The sequence below is a fragment of the Maylandia zebra genome, linkage group LG16 (genome assembly GCF_041146795.1).
Source record: "Maylandia zebra isolate NMK-2024a linkage group LG16, Mzebra_GT3a, whole genome shotgun sequence".
NCBI classification, from domain to species: Eukaryota; Metazoa; Chordata; class Actinopteri; order Cichliformes; family Cichlidae; genus Maylandia; species Maylandia zebra.
The window spans coordinates 19,890,749-19,915,516 of record NC_135182.1 but is presented as its reverse complement, the minus strand read 5'-3'; the positions used below and the strand labels follow the sequence as shown (position 1 = coordinate 19,915,516).

The 24,768-nt window shown below is 38.2% G+C and overlaps 1 protein-coding gene across 1 annotated transcript; it reads right to left on the bottom strand.

The window, feature by feature from the left end:
- Positions 1–1,246: 1,246 nt before the first annotated feature.
- On the bottom strand, positions 1,247–24,275 carry prkra (protein kinase, interferon-inducible double stranded RNA dependent activator). Its single transcript, XM_004557780.4, has 8 exons — positions 24,046–24,275; positions 21,549–21,724; positions 20,973–21,054; positions 19,326–19,404; positions 19,110–19,227; positions 18,933–19,027; positions 18,673–18,835; positions 1,247–2,049 (listed from the first exon to the last, which is right to left on the bottom strand). Exons 1-8 carry the CDS (start codon positions 24,081–24,083, stop codon positions 1,898–1,900), a joined length of 903 nt encoding a protein of 300 aa, XP_004557837.1. The 5' UTR covers positions 24,084–24,275; the 3' UTR covers positions 1,247–1,897.
- Between the last annotated feature and the right edge of the window lie 493 nt (positions 24,276–24,768).

Sequence of the window (24,768 nt, the reverse complement as noted above, 5' to 3'; positions counted from 1 at the left end):
TTTACCCAAACGACAGAGAATGGTTTGAAAGGTGAAAATGTCCAGTGACTGCCTTGTTGCCAGACGAGAGAGTGACCAGATTACTTCAAGCTGACAGGAAAGCAACAGTAACTTAAATAACAACAGCCAATGTATGCAGGGGAGCATCTCTGAACACACAACACATCAAAGGCTGCATCAGCAGAAGACCACACCTTGTAGGACTCCTGACAGGATCTTCACATCAATTCACATGTGTTACCAGAGTTCAATGATGGAAGATTAAAAAAACTGCCACTTGGTCTGATGAGTTTCAATTTCTGGTGCAACATTCAGATAGTAGGGTCAGAATTTCACAGAAATAACACAGATACATGGCTTCATTTTATCTTGTATCACAGGTTCAGGGTAGTGGTGGTGTAATGATGTGCGAGATACTTTCTTGGCACACTTTGGACGCCTTAGTACCAGCTGAGCATTTTTAAAATGCCACAGCCTGCCTGAGTATTTTTGCCAACCACGTGCATCCCTGTATGACCCATAATGCACCCATCTTCTAATGGTTGCTTCCAGCAGGATGTGTCATGACAATTATTTTACTGTATTTACAGTAGACGACAATCTAATAGAGCATCTTTGGGAGGTGGTCCAACAGAAGATTCCCATCCTGGACGTGTGTCCAACAAATCTGCAGGGCCTGTGAGATGCTGTCATGTAACTATAAAACAAAATCTGTGAGGCACCTTGTTGAATCTATGAAATGAAAAATTAGGATGTTCCAACCCAGTACCAGGAAGGTATACCTAATAAAGTGTCTGTTGAATGCATATGGATAATAGTGTCGTTTTACTCATTGCTTTCAGGTTTAACTTTCACTGTTGTCATTTTTCTTCTATGAAAGCAGCTGATGCCAGTCACAGGGAGAGATGGGTCTCTGTACCTAATAGAGTGGCCAGTGAGTGCAAATATCACTCTTTAGAGTAAAAAAACCAAATTCAAATAAATAAATTACTGTATTTGACTTTTCTTTGGGCCACTTTTTTGTTATAAAACAACACAAATTAAGTAGAAAGCACCCATGAATTCACTCTGATGTAATTAGCTTTGTACCAATACTTAACAACGGGCTGGCTGATGAATAAATGGCTGTCCAGCGGTCATCTCCCACGGGACGCATTTCAATCAATAACACAACAGCCGGCTCCTGAAGGCGCCACAGCAATTTATTCTCTCAGTAGGCTCTATTGCACGGCCATTAACACACGCCAACACTCATTAACATTTATTTAATGTTATTTCATTTATTTACTGGATCTGAACACTTGTTGCTGCCATTTTTCTCTACCAACAGTAAGTTCATACAGCAGAGAACACCAGTCAGTAAATCTATTAAATATAGAGCAGGTTTTACTTCTATAGCTATACAGAGGCACACTGCAACAGACCAGCAATCATCTTTTCTATTCCGAGTCAAACTGATAAAGAGCGATGGATGAGTGGAAGTAGGACAAAATAAATACTAATAAGAAATAAAAACATGGCCTGTCTTTCTGTCCATATGTCACACTAGACAAAATGTATGGAAAAACTAGACATTCAAACCACTGACTGCACTCACACTGTGTGTAAAAAGATACAAAGAAAATCATTTGTAATATTCTTCCACTTTTCATCACATACTTTGGGACATTTAAAATAAAAACATAAAAACAACCACACTTCCGCTCGATTCTTTTACAGTTTGCTCGCGAGTATAAATAGAGGTGAAAAATAAAGCTGATGCTTTTTCGGGTTACTGCGCAGTTGAGTCTACTTTGCCATGTGCATGATTACAAAAATATACCCGGGCAATCGCAGACTGGGCATCAGCTGATGTATGTGACACTGTGGGTGCAGCGACTGCTGGCGGCGCCGTTGTTTATTTGATGGAGGCCTTGATGTACTGTAGTGCGCTGTGGGCTGCGTCGTTGTGGGCGTTGCTACAGGAAATGCCTGTGCCGTGGCACACGGTGACAGGGGTGGTGGACAGCTCTGCCAGGCACTGATACTGCCCGTTCACTGTGAGCTCATCTGCAAAACAGTTGAATAGTTAACATCTTGCAACACATATTTTACAGCCACAAGCTGTGGATAATGGTTTCCATTATACTACAAAATTGAATTTAACTCTTCCCCCCCTTGGACTCCTACTGGGAGTAACCCTTGTTTCTCTTTTTCTGAACGTAGAAACTCAACTTGAGCACTAAAAGTATTACAACAGGCCTGGTTCACCCATTCACACACATTTATACAAGCACTTTTTCCACGTCTTAGTGCTTTCTAACATATACATGCCAACAAATGCATTGGAGAGCAACCTGGGCTTCAGTACCTTGCTAAAGCATACTTTGGCATGCAGGCTGGATCGAACTACCAACCTTCAGATTAGTAGATGACCTGTTTTACGACTCTACAGGCATTTTACCAGGTAGGTTCCATCACAATTAGCAATCTTGGTAGACACAGAGGATGTGTGCACAATTTTTGGCCTTTTGTTTACTTTCTTGTTCTCTATGCTCCTATTTCCTCTTCTCTTTCCCCCTCACCCCCCACCCTGTCATGACAGATAGCAGCCACTCCCTGAGCATGCTTCTGCAGGACGTCTCTTCCTGTTAATAGGGAGTTCTTCCTCAGCACTGTCGCCAAATGTTTGCTCACAGGAGACTGATAATTCATTCATTACTGTTTGAAAATACAACCCAGTGTAAGGTTCATGTATTAAATTATATAATGATAATAATAATTAATGATAATATTCATCATGATTATTGTTGTTATTATTTTAAAATTCATTGTTTTACTAAAAAAAACAAAAAACATAGTAAAACACTTAAAAAAAAATAAGATGCCAAATTACAATTATTTAATCGCAGTTGTGAACAGGTAAATGTGTTTTAGCAAAAATTTAAAATTAAAACAAATCATTTTACGAGGACTTAAATGTCCTTTGTTCCCCTTTTGTTAAAACAGAGAAAAATGCACCACAGACAAATACTGAAGAAGGAAATGGTTGCCTTATATTTACATTGTCTACAAACTCAAAAACCAAATTTCTCTTAAAAATTTAGATTTGCAAATGTGAACAAATCAACTTGTCAGAGATATTCATCTCCACTTGAAAAAAAACAACCCCACAAAACAAGAAAACTGCAGCAAACACCACAATAATAAACAGCATGTCCAAATTAATAAGTCTTCTAATCAGATATTGATGCTTCTTTACTATGTGACGCAAAAATAGGAGACAGATGCTTTTTTTTAACTAGTTAAGCACCCAAATAAAAAAATCAAATGTTTCTATGTTTGAGTCACAGCAACTTTGACAGTAACATCTGCAGTAATATTCACGTCTCTAATGACATCTCACAAGCGTTCGCTTTATTTTGATACAAAGACTGTTTACACAGTTTCTAATTGCAGAGAAATACATTTATTTTGGTCATTTCATTGTCGAGCAGAAAGCTCACCCTTCTTGGTATACCCTTTAGATGAACAGAGAGTTTTTTTAATTAACTACATATTCTTTAAATAATGTTCCCTTTTATAAAAAGTAGGATAATTATTAAAAAAAATTATTATAGCTCTGTTACATAGGAAAAAACTGTCTTTTTTTCTGTTGTCTCTTGTTTAACATTAGGGACGTTTGTGGCAATAAATTTCTTAATCAGCTAAACAGGTCACTTAAGAAATATTAAGTTACATTTGAAAACGGTTTAAAAAAAAACATATCCCCATTCCACATTCCAAAATGTCATGTGACAATCTGATTGGCTTAGGAGTGATGATGTCACAAGGATGTCACAAGGATGTCACAAGGATCCTTTGAAGTTTTTCTATAAATAGGGGTGAGAAACAGCAATTTTCAGTTCGTTTCTTCGCAGCCTTTGTGTTTGCAGCCTTCAAACGTTCACTACAGAAAAATTTGGAAACCTCTCAGAGTCATCGGATACAAACGCCAACATGTATCCAAGATTACGGCAACCAAGACAAAAAGATTTCGCCGCCTCTCCTTCCACGCGTGGCCGGCCAATTTCTCCAAATGGCCTCTTATCCATCCAAAGGGCATTACAGGAGAGTAGGAATGAAAACAACCATCTCCAGAACAAAATTCGACAAATTGAAGAAGAAAAACGTCACCTGGAGAAGAAGTGCTTACAGATGGAAGCACAAAACAAACACCTGGAAGAAACACTACAGCGCCAGCCCGACATCAACATTATTAATGAGGGCTGGGGGATCAAGTTTGCTCAAGCCAGAGAGCAGATTGTATCCCTCATCAAAGAAAACAAGAAAAAGAGCGCTGAAGTTAAAGAAATGTCCGAGCAGCTTCAAGGCAGGAAAGCGACGATTGATAAAATGGAGTGGGATCTGCAATACATGGACCAAATGAATCACCTGCTCCAAAGAAAGCTTGATGAAGCTGAAGAAAAAAATAAAGAAGTCCTCCAACAGAAGGAACAACAGGACACAAAGCAAAAAGACCTGCAGCGCGAGCTCCAAGGCATGCAGGAAAAGTACAGAATGGTGAAGGCAGAGTTGGAACAAACATTGGTCCAAAATAAAGACCTCCTTCAAGAGAAAGAGCAACAGAAAGAAAGACTGCCAGAAGAAAAGTGCATTATCAAGGACTTTGAGAGTAAAAATCAAAAGTTGCAAGGATTCTGTGATGAACTGAAGGTCAAAACAAGTGAGCTGGAGGGAGAAAAGGAAACACTAGAAAAACGATGCTCACACATGCAGAAAAAGATTGATCACATGGCCAAAAACAACTCAGAGCTCATTAAGGGGATATTGTTGGAATTCAACAACTTGAAGCGGGAAAACACAGAAATGCAGGCCCAAAAGCAAAAACAAGACAAAACGCATGAGGACCTGCAGTGTACGCTCCGCGATATCCAGAAAAGAAATGAGCAGCTAGAAGGCCTGCACAAAGAAGATCAAGTGAGAAATGCAGACCTGCAGAAGGCAAAGCTGACACAGGAGGCAACATCCAAAGACCTCAAAGAAAAGCTTGAAGAAACACAAGCAACATTAGAACAGGTGGAACAAACATGCAAGAAACTAGAGAGGCAAAACACAGAAACCATCGATGAGTTGAGAACCCTCATCCTGGACAAAAAGGCGCTCGTGGAAAAGTCCATGAAAAAGAAGAAAAGATTCTTCAGCTTTTTCCGGTAGAGGGACAATACTGCTTCTTCAACTGATGTAGCCTCGTCTTGCTCCACCTCTGTTCACCCCCCCAACCAGTCCCGGCAGTTGACTGCCCCCTCCTGAGCCTGGTTCTGCCGGAGGTTTCTGCCCGTTTAAAGGCAGTTTTTCCTCCCCACTGTCGCCTAGTGCTTGCTCAGAGGGGATTGTTGGGGTTTTCTCACCTCTACCTTGTTTCTTTATTTACTTGTTAACTTTTTGAACTTACCTCATTTAACCTTGTTTCGTTATTTACTTGTTAACTTTTTGAACTTACCTCATTTAACCTTGTTTCGTTATTTACTTGTTAACTTTTTGCTCTTACTTCATTTAACCTTGTTTCGTTATTTACTTGTTAACTTTTTGCTCTTACTTCATTTAACCTTGTTTCGTTATTTACTTGTTAACTTTTTGCTCTTACTTCATTTAACCTTGTTTCGTTATTTACTTGTTAACTTTTTGCTCTTACTTCATTTAACCTTGTTTCGTTATTTACTTGTTAACTTTTTGAACTTACCTCATTTAACCTTGTTTCGTTATTTACTTGTTAACTTTTTGAACTTACCTCATTTAACCTTGTTTCGTTATTTACTTGTTAACTTTTTGAACTTACTTCGTTTTACCTTGTTTCGTTATTTACTTGCTTGTTTAACTTTTTTTTTCAACTTATCTAACAAAATAAAACAGTTGAATTTATCCTTTGAGTATTGTTCATCTATTCTTTACAGAGTTTTTCCAAAACACTTTCAAACATTCAGATCTGTCTTTCATTTTCTTCTTGAAACCTCATGAACAGTGAACTAAAAACTCTGGAACATGGTTTGAAACACTGAAATTGTTTCAGCTGAAACTGGCAAAGTCATACGTGCGTGTGTGAGTGTCACAGGTGATATGGTGTCACTAGTCCAGTCATCATGTTTAGCCTCATTCACTCCAGAATTATTTAGGCCAAATCTTTAAAACAGTGTCACTGCACACACATTTCAATCACACAAATGCAGGATTAATTCTTTGCAGTATTTTATCTGATTTATTATGAGAATGTCACGCCTGATCATTTGCGCCCACAACATCAAAAATGGGGGCAAAAGGGAGGAGACCACGTTTAATCGATTATAACACGAGGTCAGAAATATAAGTGCTGACATGAGTAGTGTCCACAGAAACCTCTGAATCTCAGCTAAAAACTCATGCAAACCATGTCTACAAACACCAAACAAAGCAAAGACACCAGACAGTTAAAAGAGCAGTTACTGCACCATGAATCTGTGGACAGGTAATATCCATATTTTGATTTATGATTTTCTGGAGTTAAATGTGAACCGAAGCATATTTTCAAACGTGTTATATGCTATAAAATACTTTTAAAAATTAGGTGAGGGAAATAAAAAACCATTTTTTCTATGTTTGAGTCACAGTAACTTTGACATAGTAACATCTGCAGTAATATTTACAGCTCTGATGACATCTCACCAGTGTTAGCTTTATTTTGACACCAAGACTGTTTACACAGAGTTTGTAATTGCAGAGAAATACATTTATTTTGGTCATTTCCTTTTCAAGCAGGAAGCTTACCCTTCTTGGTATACCCTTTAGATGAATACAGAGTTTTTAATTAAATACATATTCTTTAAATAATGTTCCCTTTTAGAAAAAGTAGGATAATTAAAAAAAACAAAACATTTATTATAGCTCTGTCACGTAGAAAAAAACCTGTCTTTTTTCTGTGGTCTGTTATATAACATTAGGGGTGTTCGTGGCAATTAACTTTTTAATCGACTAAGCGGGTCAAGTAAGAAACACTTAAATATTAAGTTACATTTGAAAACTGTTTAAAAAAAAACATATCTCCATTCCACATTCCAAAATGTCATGTGACAATCTGATTGGCTTAGGAGTGATGATGTCACAAGGATGTCACAAGGATGTCACAAGGATCCTTTGAAGTTTTTCTATAAATAGGGGTGAGAAACAGCAATTTTCAGTTCGTTTCTTCGCAGCCTTTGTGTTTGCAGCCTTCAAACGTTCACTACAGAAAAATTTGGAAACCTCTCAGAGTCATCGGATACAAACGCCAACATGTATCCAAGATTACGGCAACCAAGACAAAAAGATTTCGCCGCCTCTCCTTCCACGCGTGGCCGGCCAATTTCTCCAAATGGCCTCTTATCCATCCAAAGGGCATTACAGGAGAGTAGGAATGAAAACAACCATCTCCAGAACAAAATTCGACAAATTGAAGAAGAAAAACGTCACCTGGAGAAGAAGTGCTTACAGATGGAAGCACAAAACAAACACCTGGAAGAAACACTACAGCGCCAGCCCGACATCAACATTATTAATGAGGGCTGGGGGATCAAGTTTGCTCAAGCCAGAGAGCAGATTGTATCCCTCATCAAAGAAAACAAGAAAAAGAGCGCTGAAGTTAAAGAAATGTCCGAGCAGCTTCAAGGCAGGAAAGCGACGATTGATAAAATGGAGTGGGATCTGCAATACATGGACCAAATGAATCACCTGCTCCAAAGAAAGCTTGATGAAGCTGAAGAAAAAAATAAAGAAGTCCTCCAACAGAAGGAACAACAGGACACAAAGCAAAAAGACCTGCAGCGCGAGCTCCAAGGCATGCAGGAAAAGTACAGAATGGTGAAGGCAGAGTTGGAACAAACATTGGTCCAAAATAAAGACCTCCTTCAAGAGAAAGAGCAACAGAAAGAAAGACTGCCAGAAGAAAAGTGCATTATCAAGGACTTTGAGAGTAAAAATCAAAAGTTGCAAGGATTCTGTGATGAACTGAAGGTCAAAACAAGTGAGCTGGAGGGAGAAAAGGAAACACTAGAAAAACGATGCTCACACATGCAGAAAAAGATTGATCACATGGCCAAAAACAACTCAGAGCTCATTAAGGGGATATTGTTGGAATTCAACAACTTGAAGCGGGAAAACACAGAAATGCAGGCCCAAAAGCAAAAACAAGACAAAACGCATGAGGACCTGCAGTGTACGCTCCGCGATATCCAGAAAAGAAATGAGCAGCTAGAAGGCCTGCACAAAGAAGATCAAGTGAGAAATGCAGACCTGCAGAAGGCAAAGCTGACACAGGAGGCAACATCCAAAGACCTCAAAGAAAAGCTTAAAGAAACACAAGCAACATTAGAACAGGTGGAACAAACATGCAAGAAACTAGAGAGGCAAAACACAGAAACCATCGAGGAGTTGAGAACCCTCATCCTGGACAAAAAGGCGCTCGTGGAAAAGTCCATGAAAAAGAAGAAAAGATTCTTCAGCTTTTTCCGGTAGAGGGACAATACTGCTTCTTCAACTGATGTAGCCTCGTCTTGCTCCACCTCTGTTCACCCCCCCAACCAGTCCCGGCAGTTGACTGCCCCCTCCTGAGCCTGGTTCTGCCGGAGGTTTCTGCCCGTTTAAAGGCAGTTTTTCCTCCCCACTGTCGCCTAGTGCTTGCTCAGAGGGGATTGTTGGGGTTTTCTCTCCTCTACCTTGTTTCTTTATTTACTTGTTAACTTTTTGCTCTTACCTCATTTAACCTTGTTTCTTTATTTACTTGTTAACTTTTTGAACTTACTTCGTTTTACCTTGTTTCGTTATTTACTTGTTAACTTTTTGCTCTTACTTCATTTAACCTTGTTTCGTTATTTACTTGTTAACTTTTTGCTCTTACCTCATTTAACCTTGTTTCTTTATTTACTTGTTAACTTTTTGCTCTTACTTCATTTAAACTTGTTTCGTTATTTACTTGTTAACTTTTTGAACTTACTTCATTTAACCTTGTTTCGTTATTTACTTGTTAACTTTTTGAACTTACCTCATTTAACCTTGTTTCGTTATTTACTTGTTAACTTTTTGCTCTTACTTCATTTAACCTTGTTTCGTTATTTACTTGTTAACTTTTTGAACTTACCTCATTTAACCTTGTTTCGTTATTTACTTGTTAACTTTTTGCTCTTACTTCATTTAACCTTGTTTCGTTATTTACTTGTTAACTTTTTGAACTTACCTCATTTAACCTTGTTTCGTTATTTACTTGTTAACTTTTTGAACTTACTTCGTTTTACCTTGTTTCGTTATTTACTTGCTTGTTTAACTTTTTTTTCAACTTATCTAACAAAATAAAACAGTTGAATTTATCCTTTGAGTATTGTTCATCTAATCTTTACAGAGTTTTTCCAAAACACTTTCAAACATTCAGATCTGTCTTTCATTTTCTTCTTGAAACCTCATGAACGGTGAACTAAAAACTCTGGAACATGGTTTGAAACACTGAAATTGTTTCAGCTGAAACTGGCAAAGTCATACGTGCGTGTGTGAGTGTCACAGGTGATATGGTGTCATTAGTCCGGTCATCATGTTTAGGCTCATTCACTCCAGAATTATTTAGGCCAAATCTTTAAAACAGTGTCACTGCACACACATTTCAATCACACAAATGCAGGATTAATTCTTTGCAGTATTTTATCTGATTTATTATGAGAATGTCACGCCTGATCATTTGCGCCCACAACATCAAAAATGGGGGCAAAAGGGAGGAGACCACGTTTAATCGATTATAACACGAGGTCAGAAATATAAGTGCTGACATGAGTAGTGTCCACAGAAACCTCTGAATCTCAGCTAAAAACTCATGTAAACCATGTCTACAAACACCAAACAAAGCAAAGACACCAGACAGTTAAAAGAGCAGTTACTGCACCATGAATCTGTGGACAGGTAATATCCATATTTTGATTTATGATTTTCTGGAGTTAAATGTGAACCGAAGCATATTTTCAAACGTGTTATATGCTATAAAATACTTTTAAAAATTAGGTGAGGGAAATAAAAAATCTTTTTTTCTATGTTTGAGTCACAGTAACTTTGACATAGTAACATCTGCAGTAATATTTACAGCTCTGATGACATCTCACCAGTGTTAGCTTTATTTTGACACCAAGACTGTTTACACAGAGTTTGTAATTGCAGAGAAATACATTTATTTTGGTCATTTCCTTTTCAAGCAGGAAGCTCACCCTTCTTGGTATACCCTTTAGATGAATACAGAGTTTTTAATTAAATACATATTCTTTAAATAATGTTCCCTTTTAGAAAAAGTAGGATAATTAAAAAAAACAAAACATTTATTATAGCTCTGTCACGTAGAAAAAAACCTGTCTTTTTTCTGTGGTCTGTTATATAACATTAGGGGTGTTTGTGGCAATTAACTTTTTAATCGACTAAGCGGGTCAAGTAAGAAACACTTAAATATTAAGTTACATTTGAAAACTGTTTAAAAAAAAACATATCCCCATTCCACATTCCAAAATGTCATGTGACAATCTGATTGGCTTAGGAGTGATGATGTCACAAGGATGTCACAAGGATGTCACAAGGATCCTTTGAAGTTTTTCTATAAATAGGGGTGAGAAACAGCAATTTTCAGTTCGTTTCTTCGCAGCCTTTGTGTTTGCAGCCTTCAAACGTTCACTACAGAAAAATTTGGAAACCTCTCAGAGTCATCGGATACAAACGCCAACATGTATCCAAGATTACGGCAACCAAGACAAAAAGATTTCGCCGCCTCTCCTTCCACGCGTGGCCGGCCAATTTCTCCAAATGGCCTCTTATCCATCCAAAGGGCATTACAGGAGAGTAGGAATGAAAACAACCATCTCCAGAACAAAATTCGACAAATTGAAGAAGAAAAACGTCACCTGGAGAAGAAGTGCTTACAGATGGAAGCACAAAACAAACACCTGGAAGAAACACTACAGCGCCAGCCCGACATCAACATTATTAATGAGGGCTGGGGGATCAAGTTTGCTCAAGCCAGAGAGCAGATTGTATCCCTCATCAAAGAAAACAAGAAAAAGAGCGCTGAAGTTAAAGAAATGTCCGAGCAGCTTCAAGGCAGGAAAGCGACGATTGATAAAATGGAGTGGGATCTGCAATACATGGACCAAATGAATCACCTGCTCCAAAGAAAGCTTGATGAAGCTGAAGAAAAAAATAAAGAAGTCCTCCAACAGAAGGAACAACAGGACACAAAGCAAAAAGACCTGCAGCGTGAGCTCCAAGGCATGCAGGAAAAGTACAGAATGGTGAAGGCAGAGTTGGAACAAACATTGGTCCAAAATAAAGACCTCCTTCAAGAGAAAGAGCAACAGAAAGAAAGACTGCCAGAAGAAAAGTGCATTATCAAGGACTTTGAGAGTAAAAATCAAAAGTTGCAAGGATTCTGTGATGAACTGAAGGTCAAAACAAGTGAGCTGGAGGGAGAAAAGGAAACACTAGAAAAACGATGCTCACACATGCAGAAAAAGATTGATCACATGGCCAAAAACAACTCAGAGCTCATTAAGGGGATATTGTTGGAATTCAACAACTTGAAGCGGGAAAACACAGAAATGCAGGCCCAAAAGCAAAAACAAGACAAAACGCATGAGGACCTGCAGTGTACGCTCCGCGATATCCAGAAAAGAAATGAGCAGCTAGAAGGCCTGCACAAAGAAGATCAAGTGAGAAATGCAGACCTGCAGAAGGCAAAGCTGACACAGGAGGCAACATCCAAAGACCTCAAAGAAAAGCTTGAAGAAACACAAGCAACATTAGAACAGGTGGAACAAACATGCAAGAAACTAGAGAGGCAAAACACAGAAACCATCGAGGAGTTGAGAACCCTCATCCTGGACAAAAAGGCGCTCGTGGAAAAGTCCATGAAAAAGAAGAAAAGATTCTTCAGCTTTTTCCGGTAGAGGGACAATACTGCTTCTTCAACTGATGTAGCCTCGTCTTGCTCCACCTCTGTTCACCCCCCCAACCAGTCCCGGCAGTTGACTGCCCCCTCCTGAGCCTGGTTCTGCCGGAGGTTTCTGCCCGTTTAAAGGCAGTTTTTCCTCCCCACTGTCGCCTAGTGCTTGCTCAGAGGGGATTGTTGGGGTTTTCTCTCCTCTACCTTGTTTCTTTATTTACTTGTTAACTTTTTGCTCTTACTTCATTTAACCTTGTTTCGTTATTTACTTGTTAACTTTTTGCTCTTACCTCATTTAACCTTGTTTCGTTATTTACTTGTTAACTTTTTGAACTTACCTCATTTAACCTTGTTTCGTTATTTACTTGTTAACTTTTTGAACTTACCTCATTTAACCTTGTTTCGTTATTTACTTGTTAACTTTTTGAACTTACTTCGTTTTACCTTGTTTCGTTATTTACTTGCTTGTTTAACTTTTTTTTCAACTTATCTAACAAAATAAAACAGTTGAATTTATCCTTTGAGTATTGTTCATCTAATCTTTACAGAGTTTTTCCAAAACACTTTCAAACATTCAGATCTGTCTTTCATTTTCTTCTTGAAACCTCATGAACGGTGAACTAAAAACTCTGGAACATGGTTTGAAACACTGAAATTGTTTCAGCTGAAACTGGCAAAGTCATACGTGCGTGTGTGAGTGTCACAGGTGATATGGTGTCATTAGTCCGGTCATCATGTTTAGGCTCATTCACTCCAGAATTATTTAGGCCAAATCTTTAAAACCGTGTCACTGCACACACATTTCAATCACACAAATGCAGGATTAATTCTTTGCAGTATTTTATCTGATTTATTATGAGAATGTCACGCCTGATCATTTGCGCCCACAACATCAAAAATGGGGGCAAAAGGGAGGAGACCACGTTTAATCGATTATAACACGAGGTCAGAAATATAAGTGCTGACATGAGTAGTGTCCACAGAAACCTCTGAATCTCAGCTAAAAACTCATGTAAACCATGTCTACAAACACCAAACAAAGCAAAGACACCAGACAGTTAAAAGAGCAGTTACTGCACCATGAATCTGTGGACAGGTAATATCCATATTTTGATTTATGATTTTCTGGAGTTAAATGTGAACCGAAGCATATTTTCAAACGTGTTATATGCTATAAAATACTTTTAAAAATTAGGTGAGGGAAATAAAAAATCTTTTTTTCTATGTTTGAGTCACAGTAACTTTGACATAGTAACATCTGCAGTAATATTTACAGCTCTGATGACATCTCACCAGTGTTAGCTTTATTTTGACACCAAGACTGTTTACACAGAGTTTGTAATTGCAGAGAAATACATTTATTTTGGTCATTTCCTTTTCAAGCAGGAAGCTCAGCCTTCTTGGTATACCCTTTAGATGAATACAGAGTTTTTAATTAAATACATATTCTTTAAATAATGTTCCCTTTTAGAAAAAGTAGGATAATTAAAAAAAACAAAACATTTATTATAGCTCTGTCACGTAGAAAAAAACCTGTCTTTTTTCTGTGGTCTGTTATATAACATTAGGGGTGTTCGTGGCAATTAACTTTTTAATCGACTAAGCGGGTCAAGTAAGAAACACTTAAATATTAAGTTACATTTGAAAACTGTTTAAAAAAAAACATATCCCCATTCCACATTCCAAAGTGTCATGTGACAATCTGATTGGCTTAGGAGTGATGATGTCACAAGGATGTCACAAGGATGTCACAAGGATGTCACAAGGATCCTTTGAAGTTTTTCTATAAATAGGGGTGAGAAACAGCAATTTTCAGTTCGTTTCTTCGCAGCCTTTGTGTTTGCAGCCTTCAAACGTTCACTACAGAAAAATTTGGAAACCTCTCAGAGTCATCGGATACAAACGCCAACATGTATCCAAGATTACGGCAACCAAGACAAAAAGATTTCGCCGCCTCTCCTTCCACGCGTGGCTGGCCAATTTCTCCAAATGGCCTCTTATCCATCCAAAGGGCATTACAGGAGAGTAGGAATGAAAACAACCATCTCCAGAACAAAATTCGACAAATTGAAGAAGAAAAACGTCACCTGGAGAAGAAGTGCTTACAGATGGAAGCACAAAACAAACACCTGGAAGAAACACTACAGCGCCAGCCCGACATCAACATTATTAATGAGGGCTGGGGGATCAAGTTTGCTCAAGCCAGAGAGCAGATTGTATCCCTCATCAAAGAAAACAAGAAAAAGAGCGCTGAAGTTAAAGAAATGTCCGAGCAGCTTCAAGGCAGGAAAGCGACGATTGATAAAATGGAGTGGGATCTGCAATACATGGACCAAATGAATCACCTGCTCCAAAGAAAGCTTGATGAAGCTGAAGAAAAAAATAAAGAAGTCCTCCAACAGAAGGAACAACAGGACACAAAGCAAAAAGACCTGCAGCGCGAGCTCCAAGGCATGCAGGAAAAGTACAGAATGGTGAAGGCAGAGTTGGAACAAACATTGGTCCAAAATAAAGACCTCCTTCAAGAGAAAGAGCAACAGAAAGAAAGACTGCCAGAAGAAAAGTGCATTATCAAGGACTTTGAGAGTAAAAATCAAAAGTTGCAAGGATTCTGTGATGAACTGAAGGTCAAAACAAGTGAGCTGGAGGGAGAAAAGGAAACACTAGAAAAACGATGCTCACACATGCAGAAAAAGATTGATCACATGGCCAAAAACAACTCAGAGCTCATTAAGGGGATATTGTTGGAATTCAACAACTTGAAGCGGGAAAACACAGAAATGCAGGCCCAAAAGCAAAAACAAGACAAAACGCATGAGGACCTGCAGTGTACGCTCCGCGATATCCAGAAAAGAAATGAGCAGCTAGAAGGCCTGCACAAAGAAGATCAAGTGAGAAATGCAGACCTGCAGAAGGCAAAGCTGACACAGGAGGCAACATCCAAAGACCTCAAAGAAAAGCTTAAAGAAACACAAGCAACATTAGAACAGGTGGAACAAACATGCAAGAAACTTGAGAGGCAAAACACAGAAACCATCGAGGAGTTGAGAACCCTCATCCTGGACAAAAAGGCGCTCGTGGAAAAGTCCATGAAAAAGAAGAAAAGATTCTTCAGCTTTTTCCGGTAGAGGGACAATACTGCTTCTTCAACTGATGTAGCCTCGTCTTGCTCCACCTCTGTTCACCCCCCAACCAGTCCCGGCAGTTGACTGCCCCCTCCTGAGCCTGGTTCTGCCGGAGGTTTCTGCCCGTTTAAAGGCAGTTTTTCCTCCCCACTGTCGCCTAGTGCTTGCTCAGAGGGGATTGTTGGGGTTTTCTCTCCTTTACCTTGTTTCGTTATTTACTTGTTAACTTTTTGCTCTTACTTCATTTAACCTTGTTTCTTTATTTACTTGTTAACTTTTTGCTCTTACCTCATTTAACCTTGTTTCGTTATTTACTTGTTAACTTTTTGCTCTTACCTCATTTAACCTTGTTTCGTTATTTACTTGTTAACTTTTTGCTCTTACTTCATTTAACCTTGTTTCGTTATTTACTTGTTAACTTTTTGAACTTACTTCGTTTTACCTTGTTTCGTTATTTACTTGTTAACTTTTTGAACTTACTTCGTTTTACCTTGTTTCGTTATTTACTTGTTAACTTTTTGAACTTACTTCGTTTTACCTTGTTTCGTTATTTACTTGCTTGTTTAACTTTTTTTTTCAACTTATCTAACAAAATAAAACAGTTGAATTTATCCTTTGAGTATTGTTCATCTATTCTTTACAGAGTTTTTCCAAAACACTTTCAAACATTCAGATCTGTCTTTCATTTTCTTCTTGAAACCTCATGAACGGTGAACTAAAAACTCTGGAACATGGTTTGAAACACTGAAATTGTTTCAGCTGAAACTGGCAAAGTCATACGTGCGTGTGTGAGTGTCACAGGTGATATGGTGTCACTAGTCCGGTCATCATGTTTAGGCTCATTCACTCCAGAATTATTTAGGCCAAATCTTTAAAACAGTGTCACTGCACACACATTTCAATCACACAAATGCAGGATTAATTCTTTGCAGTATTTTATCTGATTTATTATGAGAATGTCACGCCTGATCATTTGCGCCCACAACATCAAAAATGGGGGCAAAAGGGAGGAGACCACGTTTAATCGATTATAACACGAGGTCAGAAATATAAGTGCTGACATGAGTAGTGTCCACAGAAACCTCTGAATCTCAGCTAAAAACTCATGTAAACCATGTCTACAAACACCAAACAAAGCAAAGACACCAGACAGTTAAAAGAGCAGTTACTGCACCATGAATCTGTGGACAGGTAATATCCATATCCATATCCTTTATTTTGATACAAATATTGTTTACCTCATTCTGTAATGGCAGAGAAATACATTTATTTTGGTCATTTCATTTTCGAGCAGAAAGCTCAGAAAACCCCTGAAGGCCAAACAGGTTAAAGTTAATTCCCAATAAAACTAACTGTGAGATATTGGACTACATTGCTGTCTGTATTATTGTTAAAGTCATAAATGATCACCTTTAAAGTGTTTGTGCTGATAACATCATGTACAGTAAGACAGGCATGGAGAACAGCACTGACTGGGAGAGCCTTTGAACAGATGACATACTCAATTCAGTTCAACATATAAGACTTTAAGAATGCACAAGCATCTACCTCAAATCTATTTTTTTAGTCTATCATCTGTGATATGATTATGTAAAATTATAATGTATTGTTCATCTCCCTTAAATAAACAGGCAGCCTTAATGTGTGAAATATTCATATATTAAAACACTCAAATTTGTCTGTTGTCTCAGTGGCTGATAGTGTCCCACAGGCGTCAATGTGAGCTTGAAGTCATTTATATTTTTTAAGTTGTTTAATGTGTAGGTGCTCAAGATTTTGAATGAAAGCCTCGGAACTTCGGCAGCACAAAAAAGTGGCTATTCTTTGTGTCCATATGGATCAGTCCCTCTTATTACCATTATTTCCTTATGCCATAAGTTGTCTAGTTAAGTATCAGACTAACGTTTAAAGCTTTTACTTGAGTGAAGTAACTCACGTTACTGCTACTGCTAAATAATGTTAGCTAAGTTTACAGCATATTCCATAAATCACCATGCCATAACTAACTGCTATAATAGCGCTGCCGTACTGCATCACACTCAGTGCATTTCAATCATTTCTCCAGTACGTTTGATAGCTAGCAAAATAATAATAATAATAGCACGTGATATGTACACATACTCGAAAATTATTTACTAGGACTCACATTGGTGTAACTTTGTGCTGAACATTTGTGTGGTCAAGATCTCTGTCTAAATAAATAAATAAATAAATCTGGGCAAATTCCCAGATGATTAAACATGCAACTATTTTGCTGGTAATAACTGGAGTAAAGAAATCAACCGCCTATTCATGCAAGATAATTCATAATTTTGTTGGTTAGGTCTGATTATTGGGAGGGGTCATAACCCCCCTGGAAATTACGCCCCTGAGGACTCACCTGTCATGTGACTCAAGAGTCCAAAGTCCACCAGTGTCGTTTTCTATCAAACACTCATTAAAACAGCAAGTTAGTGCATTCATCCCCGACTGTTCGGCGGAGGGGCGGGGTCACACAGTGGTGCATGGCAGCCCAGGTGGAGAAATTTTGCTTTTACACTTTGCAACTCGTTTTATTTCTCTACCTGATAAGAAAACTATTCGGTCAGATAGTTATTTGTAGTGAATGAAATACGGCTTCAAGCATGTTTCAAACCTTGAAAAGACAATACTAAAATTCAAGAACTTTCACGGATTTCAAGCACCCGTACAAACTCTGGGAAGAGCAGATAATTCAAGTCTTATTGACACCAGCCTCACTGTTCAGTCACCTATGCTCTTTCTGCTTCACTCTTTTCTTCTGTCTCACACTAACTGTGAATAGTTGGCATAAGAAAGTTTCTCTCTCTCTGCCGTCACCAAGTGTTTGCTTAAAAGGGATTGTTGTTTTTTCCATTTCAATATAAACTGCCTTGAGTTGACTATTGTTGTGATCTGCCACTGCATAAAGATAATAGGGCAGCACATGAAGCAGGACAAAGCTCCAACTATCTCAAACTGGTTTCTTGAGCATGACAACGAGGTCACTGTACTCAGATGAACTCCACAGGCACCAGATCTGAATTAAATAGAGTGTCTTTGACTGTGGTGGAACAGGAAATTCACATCATGGGTGTGCAGCCAACAAATCTGCAGCAACTGTGTGACGCTGTCACGCCAGCATTGACCAAAATCTTAGATGAATGTTTGAAGCACCCTGTTGGATGTATGCCATGAAGAATTATGGCAATTGTGAAGGCAAAAGGCATCCGATCCGATCCCAGGTGTAACGTAATGTATGGAAAATGTCTTTCGTCAAACTCACATCTGGGGTTTTTTTTGTTGTTTTTTCTAACACCCTCACAAGTGCCCCACTACTCTGAAGATTTCTCAGTATTAACCACTGGAGCGGTACATGGCCTCATTTGGGAAAGCACAACTGCATAGATGACCCAGTTTTATTATTTTAAAAAGGGATGAAAGTTGAGTATTTAATCAAGACGTTAAATGCGTTCTATGATTAGGGCGACGGGAGTTTTTCTTTGAATCTGATGTGAGTGAGGGAAGCTGGGAACCACATAATCTGAGTGGAAGGCACCAGTATTGCTAACAGAAAAATACAAATGCAGTTTGTTTTCTTACCAATATCAAAGTATGTGACCTCAAAGCCTTGTTCATTGGAAAGGTCCAACATCATCTGAATGTAGTCTGTGTTGGGAATGCTCAGCGGGTTTCTCCTCAGTAAAGATATCTTCTCTGCCATCGAGTTCCTTAAGTTTTCAAATCGCACACTTGGTTTAGGACCCTGAAAAGTAAAAACATCACAACACAAAAGAAATTGCCTGAAATGTTGAAGTTGCCTGTAGACGTCACACAAATGAGCCAAGAAAGATCCGACATACCCATGTGATTTCAGAACAGCCTGATAGACTCTGAAGCTTTGCCACAATTTTCTCTGCAGCCACTTTTTTTGCAGCTTTTTTTGAATTTCCTACACCTGTCGAGAAAAAAAGATAGAAAGTTAGGACAAACGAGCAAAATCTTAGAAATTTTTCTTTGAACGTGAAAAATAATCGCACCCTTCTCTGACAAGGACTCCAATCGACAAATAACCGTGAACTCTCTCTTATGTGGTGGACCAGCCTCTGTTAAAACTGTGTATTCAGGAAGATGCCATCCTCTTTGTAATGCTAACTCCTAATGTGAACGATAAGAAAAGATCATGAGGGAAACACAGTTCATTTCATACATATGGAAGAAATGTTCTTGCATAAACACAGCCATGGCTGGCACACCTGGAGTAACCCCACAGAGTTAGGATGATTGTTTGTCTCTGCTGCCACACCATTACTGTCAGACGTCCCAGGAACATTCCTGCTTGGAATTAAAGAGAAATCACAAGAGTGTCATAGTATTTAGTAGGCGCTACAAGTTACAAGCACAAGATTTAATCTAAGATTTCTCAGGCTGACTTCCCTCCTGCAGCATAAATACAGAGCTGTGCTAAAAGTCTTGAGTTAACCCTCATTTTTCTAGGAAAATAGTAAATTGGTACAACAAATGTACAACCAGGCATTGACATACAAAACGTACAAGGCAATAACAGAGTTCACATCATTCTAAGAAGCTTGACAGTCAATATTTGGTATGATCACCTTTAACGCATCTTTCTCCAGCACAGCCTAAACTCTTGTCAAGCTTTCTTGTCATTTCTATAAGTAGTCTTCAGGAATAGTAAAAGATTTCTGACAGATACTCAGAGCTCTTCTTTGAGTGTTGCTGCCAGATGTATTATTGTAATTGCTAAAATAATAAAGTGGTTGCCAAACCGATGCCCATTCAGATGGTACTGCTGGGTGGATCAAAATCTGATAGTTGACAAGATCCCCAACACCACTGGCTGAAATGCAGCTCCAAGCCATGACAGAATCCCCACTGTATCTTTCTGATGGCTGTAGACACTCACCATGCCTCTGTCGTGGCCTTCTCTATACATAGTGATGACAATTTAAACCAAATATTGTTCATATGTTTGTTTGTTTTTTCCAACCTTAAGTTTCCTCAAATTTTATAAGGACACACTGCACACCAATCTGAGATACTCGAAGTTTTTAGCTAATAGGTTTTTTGGAATCATCCAAAATTGGTCCTTTGCTATGTTATCTGTTAAGTGTAGCCACAAAAATGGTTTATTTTTTGAGTTATGTAGCTTTTTATTGCTTGAATGATTGATAGGTCAGTGTTAGGTGGCTTAAAAAACAAGAATCTTCTGAAAGTGATGATGACATACAAGGACTGAACTGAGTGAAAGAGCAGCCAATGTTTAAAAAAACAAATAACTCTGAATGACCTTCAGAAAGACTGAGGAACTATTGCTTAAAACCATCTTAAAGAATTCAGGAAAGTCTGACTCCTTGATAGTAATCTATACACAAGGAGTGTATAGTCATGGCTTTTCCACAACACTATAACCAATCCTTTGACAGATGTCACTATAACAACATAACCAGCATTATTTCTATAATTCCAATTACTGTTTTGACTTCAGTGTTTAAACAAATGAAAATAGTAAAAGATTCCTGTCATATTCTTAAACATTTGTGTTTTATGCTATAACAGCCAGTGTGAAGTCTATAAAATGTCCAAAATGATTCAAAATGCAGACAGATTGAGTTGTTAAAGTTCCACAACACTGGCATGGTTTTGACTGAAACTAATTTGGGATGCAATTCATTTTTTTCATTGCTCATTAATCTAATTATAGCCTTGACGATTTACCCAGAAAATGAACATAAATTATCGTAGCTTTGCTGTTGCCAACTTTATTTGGCAGCACAAAGTCCGCTTGCTATTCAAAGAGGTAAATATTCATTATTTGCGAACCTCTGAGGAGTACAACTTTTATTTCCAACCAGTAATTTAAATGATTACACTCTACTTACATGACTCCAGCATCTATGTTCATAGCTTTTAGAGCAGCCTCTGCAGCCTGGTGTTTAGCAGCCTTTTTACTCGGCCCTTGACCTGAAAAAAAAGACCAATCAGTTGCCTGTGTTATACAATATCAAAACAGCAATAATAATAAACCTAACTGAAAGCCACAGTATCCTAATCAAATGTAAAGTGTGAGAGGCTAGTGGGAAGAACAAAAAGACTTCAACTTTGAAGCCTTTTTCCCCTAAAGCATAGGCTTGGTGACAGATGTTAAATACAGACACTAAGTCATTTCTCATCACCTCAACATGAAGAGCATTCCAACTGCTTCTCACCCTTTTTCTCTGGACCTGCACTTTTCTATGCCTGAAGTGTGATATCTTTGTTAAAAAACAAGGGATATAGAGGGTAAATTTAAACACTTTGCTTCAGCAACAGAAGAGAAATTCAACAAAGTGACAAAGAACATATTGCAGCCTGAGGCACTCTCTCTGAATTACCACGGTGCAATTTTCAATTCAAATAAAAGCCCTCATTCGGTGACAGCCAGCTATCAGCACAGCAGGGGTGACAGCGTAGCCTACCTATGCCGCTTACGTCACCGACTGTCACGCTGAAGACAAAGCTGGGCTGGTGAGCCTCTCCTTCAGCCCTCTCCATCACGTACACAGGAAGGTTTCCGCTTTTCGTGCCATATTCATGCAGGATCTGTATCGGTGTTTTCCCCGAGTTGCTTTTCTGTGATTCGTTTGTATCCAAGCTGCACGTAGTCAACACAAGGACAGACAAATTATGAGCTATGACTGTAATAACTGACTCATTAAATTTGAATGACAGAATAACAAATGACAACAGGATGACTGATTGTGCACTTAAACTGCTTATAAAATAAAGGAAAAAGTGAAAACGTCCATGTTTTCCCAGTTTTATCAGCCCTAGTACCAAAAATGTAATTATATCTAATTTTTGTCTTAAAACAAACAACAAAAGGCTGTCAATACAAAATTGTTAATGAACAGAATTTTAGAGGCCAGAATAAGTCAACTTTCTACCAGTTTGCCTTGAAAATTTCTCTAAATAATGAACTAAATGATTAATCAATGAAATAACAGTTTAATCAAAGAACTTTTTGCAATTTCTTCACTGTTCCATAACCATGGCAGCGACACAGATCATCTGAGACATTATCGACTGACAAGAACAGGAACTCCTTTATACTGTCTTAGTTTGTAAATGACTGGTTCTTATGTAGCGCTTTTCTACTCTGTCCGAGCACTCAAAAAGCACTCAAAGCGCTTTATACAGCTAATTCATTCAACCAATCACCCATTCACACAAGAACTTCTAAGCTTAAGTGCTAAGTATCTAACATACATACACATTCACACTCCGATGGATGCATCAGAGAGCAACATGAGGTTAGTATCTTGTCCAAGGATATTTGGCATGCAGCCTGGGATCGACCACCGACCTTCTGGTTAGTGGCTGATCCGCTCTGCCACCTGAGCTACAGCCACCCCAGAAAATGTACAGGAAAAGTATTTAACAGTGAGGATGGTAAATTAAATGGAGCAGTTCCTTTCTGAGTAATGCAGTCTAGTGAGTCTATTAAAGTTTTAATTGCATCTATTATGTCTCAGACTACACTATTGTAATTCCTGTGACATGCCACTTCATTTTCCATATTAGAGCCCGACTGATATATCAGCCGGTATTAGCTATTTGCATACAGTGTATCAGAAAATAGCCATTTATTGGTTTTTACAAACAGCTAATAAATGAAAATTTTAATTAATAAATAAAAGAGTAAAGAACAGACAGTAGAAACATCTTTCAACTATAGTATGAGTGTTGATGTTACAGAGTTTTGCAGCTTTCACATTCACTTTGTTGTGTTGGCAACACAAAAACCCCAAATACAACAAACAGTGGAACCAAGCAGTCTTGAAGAGCAAAAACAAGTAATCCATGACTTGATGCAGCAGAAAAACTTTCTATTAAAAGTGAATTGTCATATTATCCTAGTAAGAACAATAAATAACAAATAAATACCAACACTTAACAAATGTTAGAGAAATCTGTTCATGTCTTGAGTCTGAAAGAAAAAAAACCCAATTATGTTGTCCAGTATATTGTTGTTGACTTTTTTTAAATCACCAAATATTGGCATCCTATATCAGTCAAGCTCAATCGGAGAAGACTCATAGAGGTAGTGAAAGAGGACGTACAGATGGTTGCTGTGGCAGGTGGCAGGAGATGAGCTGTGGAGACCCTTTAAGGGAGCAGCTAAAGGAAGATGATGATGATTCTGACACGCATTGCTAAAAATTACAATTAAAATTAAATTGAATTAAATTAAATTAAAAGCTCTCTTTTTCTCTGCTTGCACACACTATGTACAGCAGAGGTTTCCCCACTGTGCCACATAAATTACCAAAGCAGCTTTTCAGACTATATACATTTAAAACTGTGAGTGTCAGTCTCTTTGTTTGTAGACTGTAAGGAGGGTATTGGGCCTATGGAGATTCACATCATGGGCGTGCAGCCAACAAACCGGCAGCAACTGACTGTGCGATGCTGTCATGTCAGTATGGAGCAACAATCTCATTCAACACCTTGTTGAATGAGGGAGCACTGAAGGCAAAAGGTATCAGTCATCATCTCTACCATCAGCATCATCGCCCCACGTTTTTAACCCTGGAAGTTGTACCTCCACCACCATCTTTGTTATGACTGAATTCCCATTGATTACAGCTCTAGGATATTTGGCTACCACCTCTTTCTCTCTGATGATGATGTCTCCTTTTCATACAGAGCGGATAGCTGTGGTGAATCAGTGCAGACATTTTTTTTTATTATTTAACGCCATTTATTTAAAAGATTAGTGAAAGAAGCAACACGTAAATACAACTTAAGACCAAATACTTGGCACGACTTCAGCTGTAGCTTCTAGCTAATATACCATAATATGCACTTTAATTGAACTACATTATTATTTGACACAAACTAGATATGCAAGCGGTTTGGTTGATTGTGCACCGTTACCTCGAATCACATAACTACTATCAATAAAACACTGACCTCGCATCCTCGCTTTTCACTGCTGGTGATTGAGACATGTTTGCAGCTCACGGTTCCTCACAGGTCTGATTACAGACTCTGTTCCGGCCAAAACAACTTTTAAACACGACGATGAGATATTTTTCTGGACATCTAGCAATGATTCTGTGATGGACATTAAGTGGCCTGTCAACGCTAGCAACTCCTCACTGTACTTTCGCCGGGGAAACAATCGCCAGTTTAACATTATATCAACATCCGGATCAACGCGGGTCAAACGCACGTCAGAATGTGTGAGCTAAAGCGTTTACTGCCACCTACCGGTGAGTCCTACCTATTCAACTGGACGGGACAGTGTCCCCGTAAAACATGTTTTAGATCATTTTTTTAAATAAAAAAAAAAAATCTAGATTAAATTGTAAAACAAAAAAAACCGTTGTATCTTTAAATTTACAGTTACTATTTATACTACTGCTACTACTACATAATAATAATAATAATAATGATAATAATAACAATAATATAATAATAGCTGGCATTGACAAAAAGAACACAAAGAACAGCAAGGCTTGTTTAAACAGCAATAAATAAATCAATCAAAACAACAGGAAACTAGGTATCATAGATTGAGAATCTAAATGATAACATTTTCTGCTGGTTAAAGCCTGGCTATAGAGTAGAGGTGGTTATGGTCTGTCCCCACAGTAAGAGTATGATGCAATTAAATCTAATGAAGTTGCAATG

What these genes read in the sequence shown, in the direction of transcription:
- prkra (XM_004557780.4), bottom strand. Translation starts at nt 24,083, where the DNA reads ATGTCTCAATCACCAGCAGTGAAAAGCGAGGATGCGAG. An exon ending in ACTCTGTGGGGTTACTCCAG is followed by an intron (nt 19,228 to 19,325) that starts GTGTGCCAGCCA and finishes CGTTCACATTAG; the next exon opens with GAGTTAGCATTACAAAGAGG. An exon ending in GCTGTTCTGAAATCACATGG is followed by an intron (nt 18,836 to 18,932) that starts GTATGTCGGATC and finishes TTTACTTTTCAG; the next exon opens with GGTCCTAAACCAAGTGTGCG.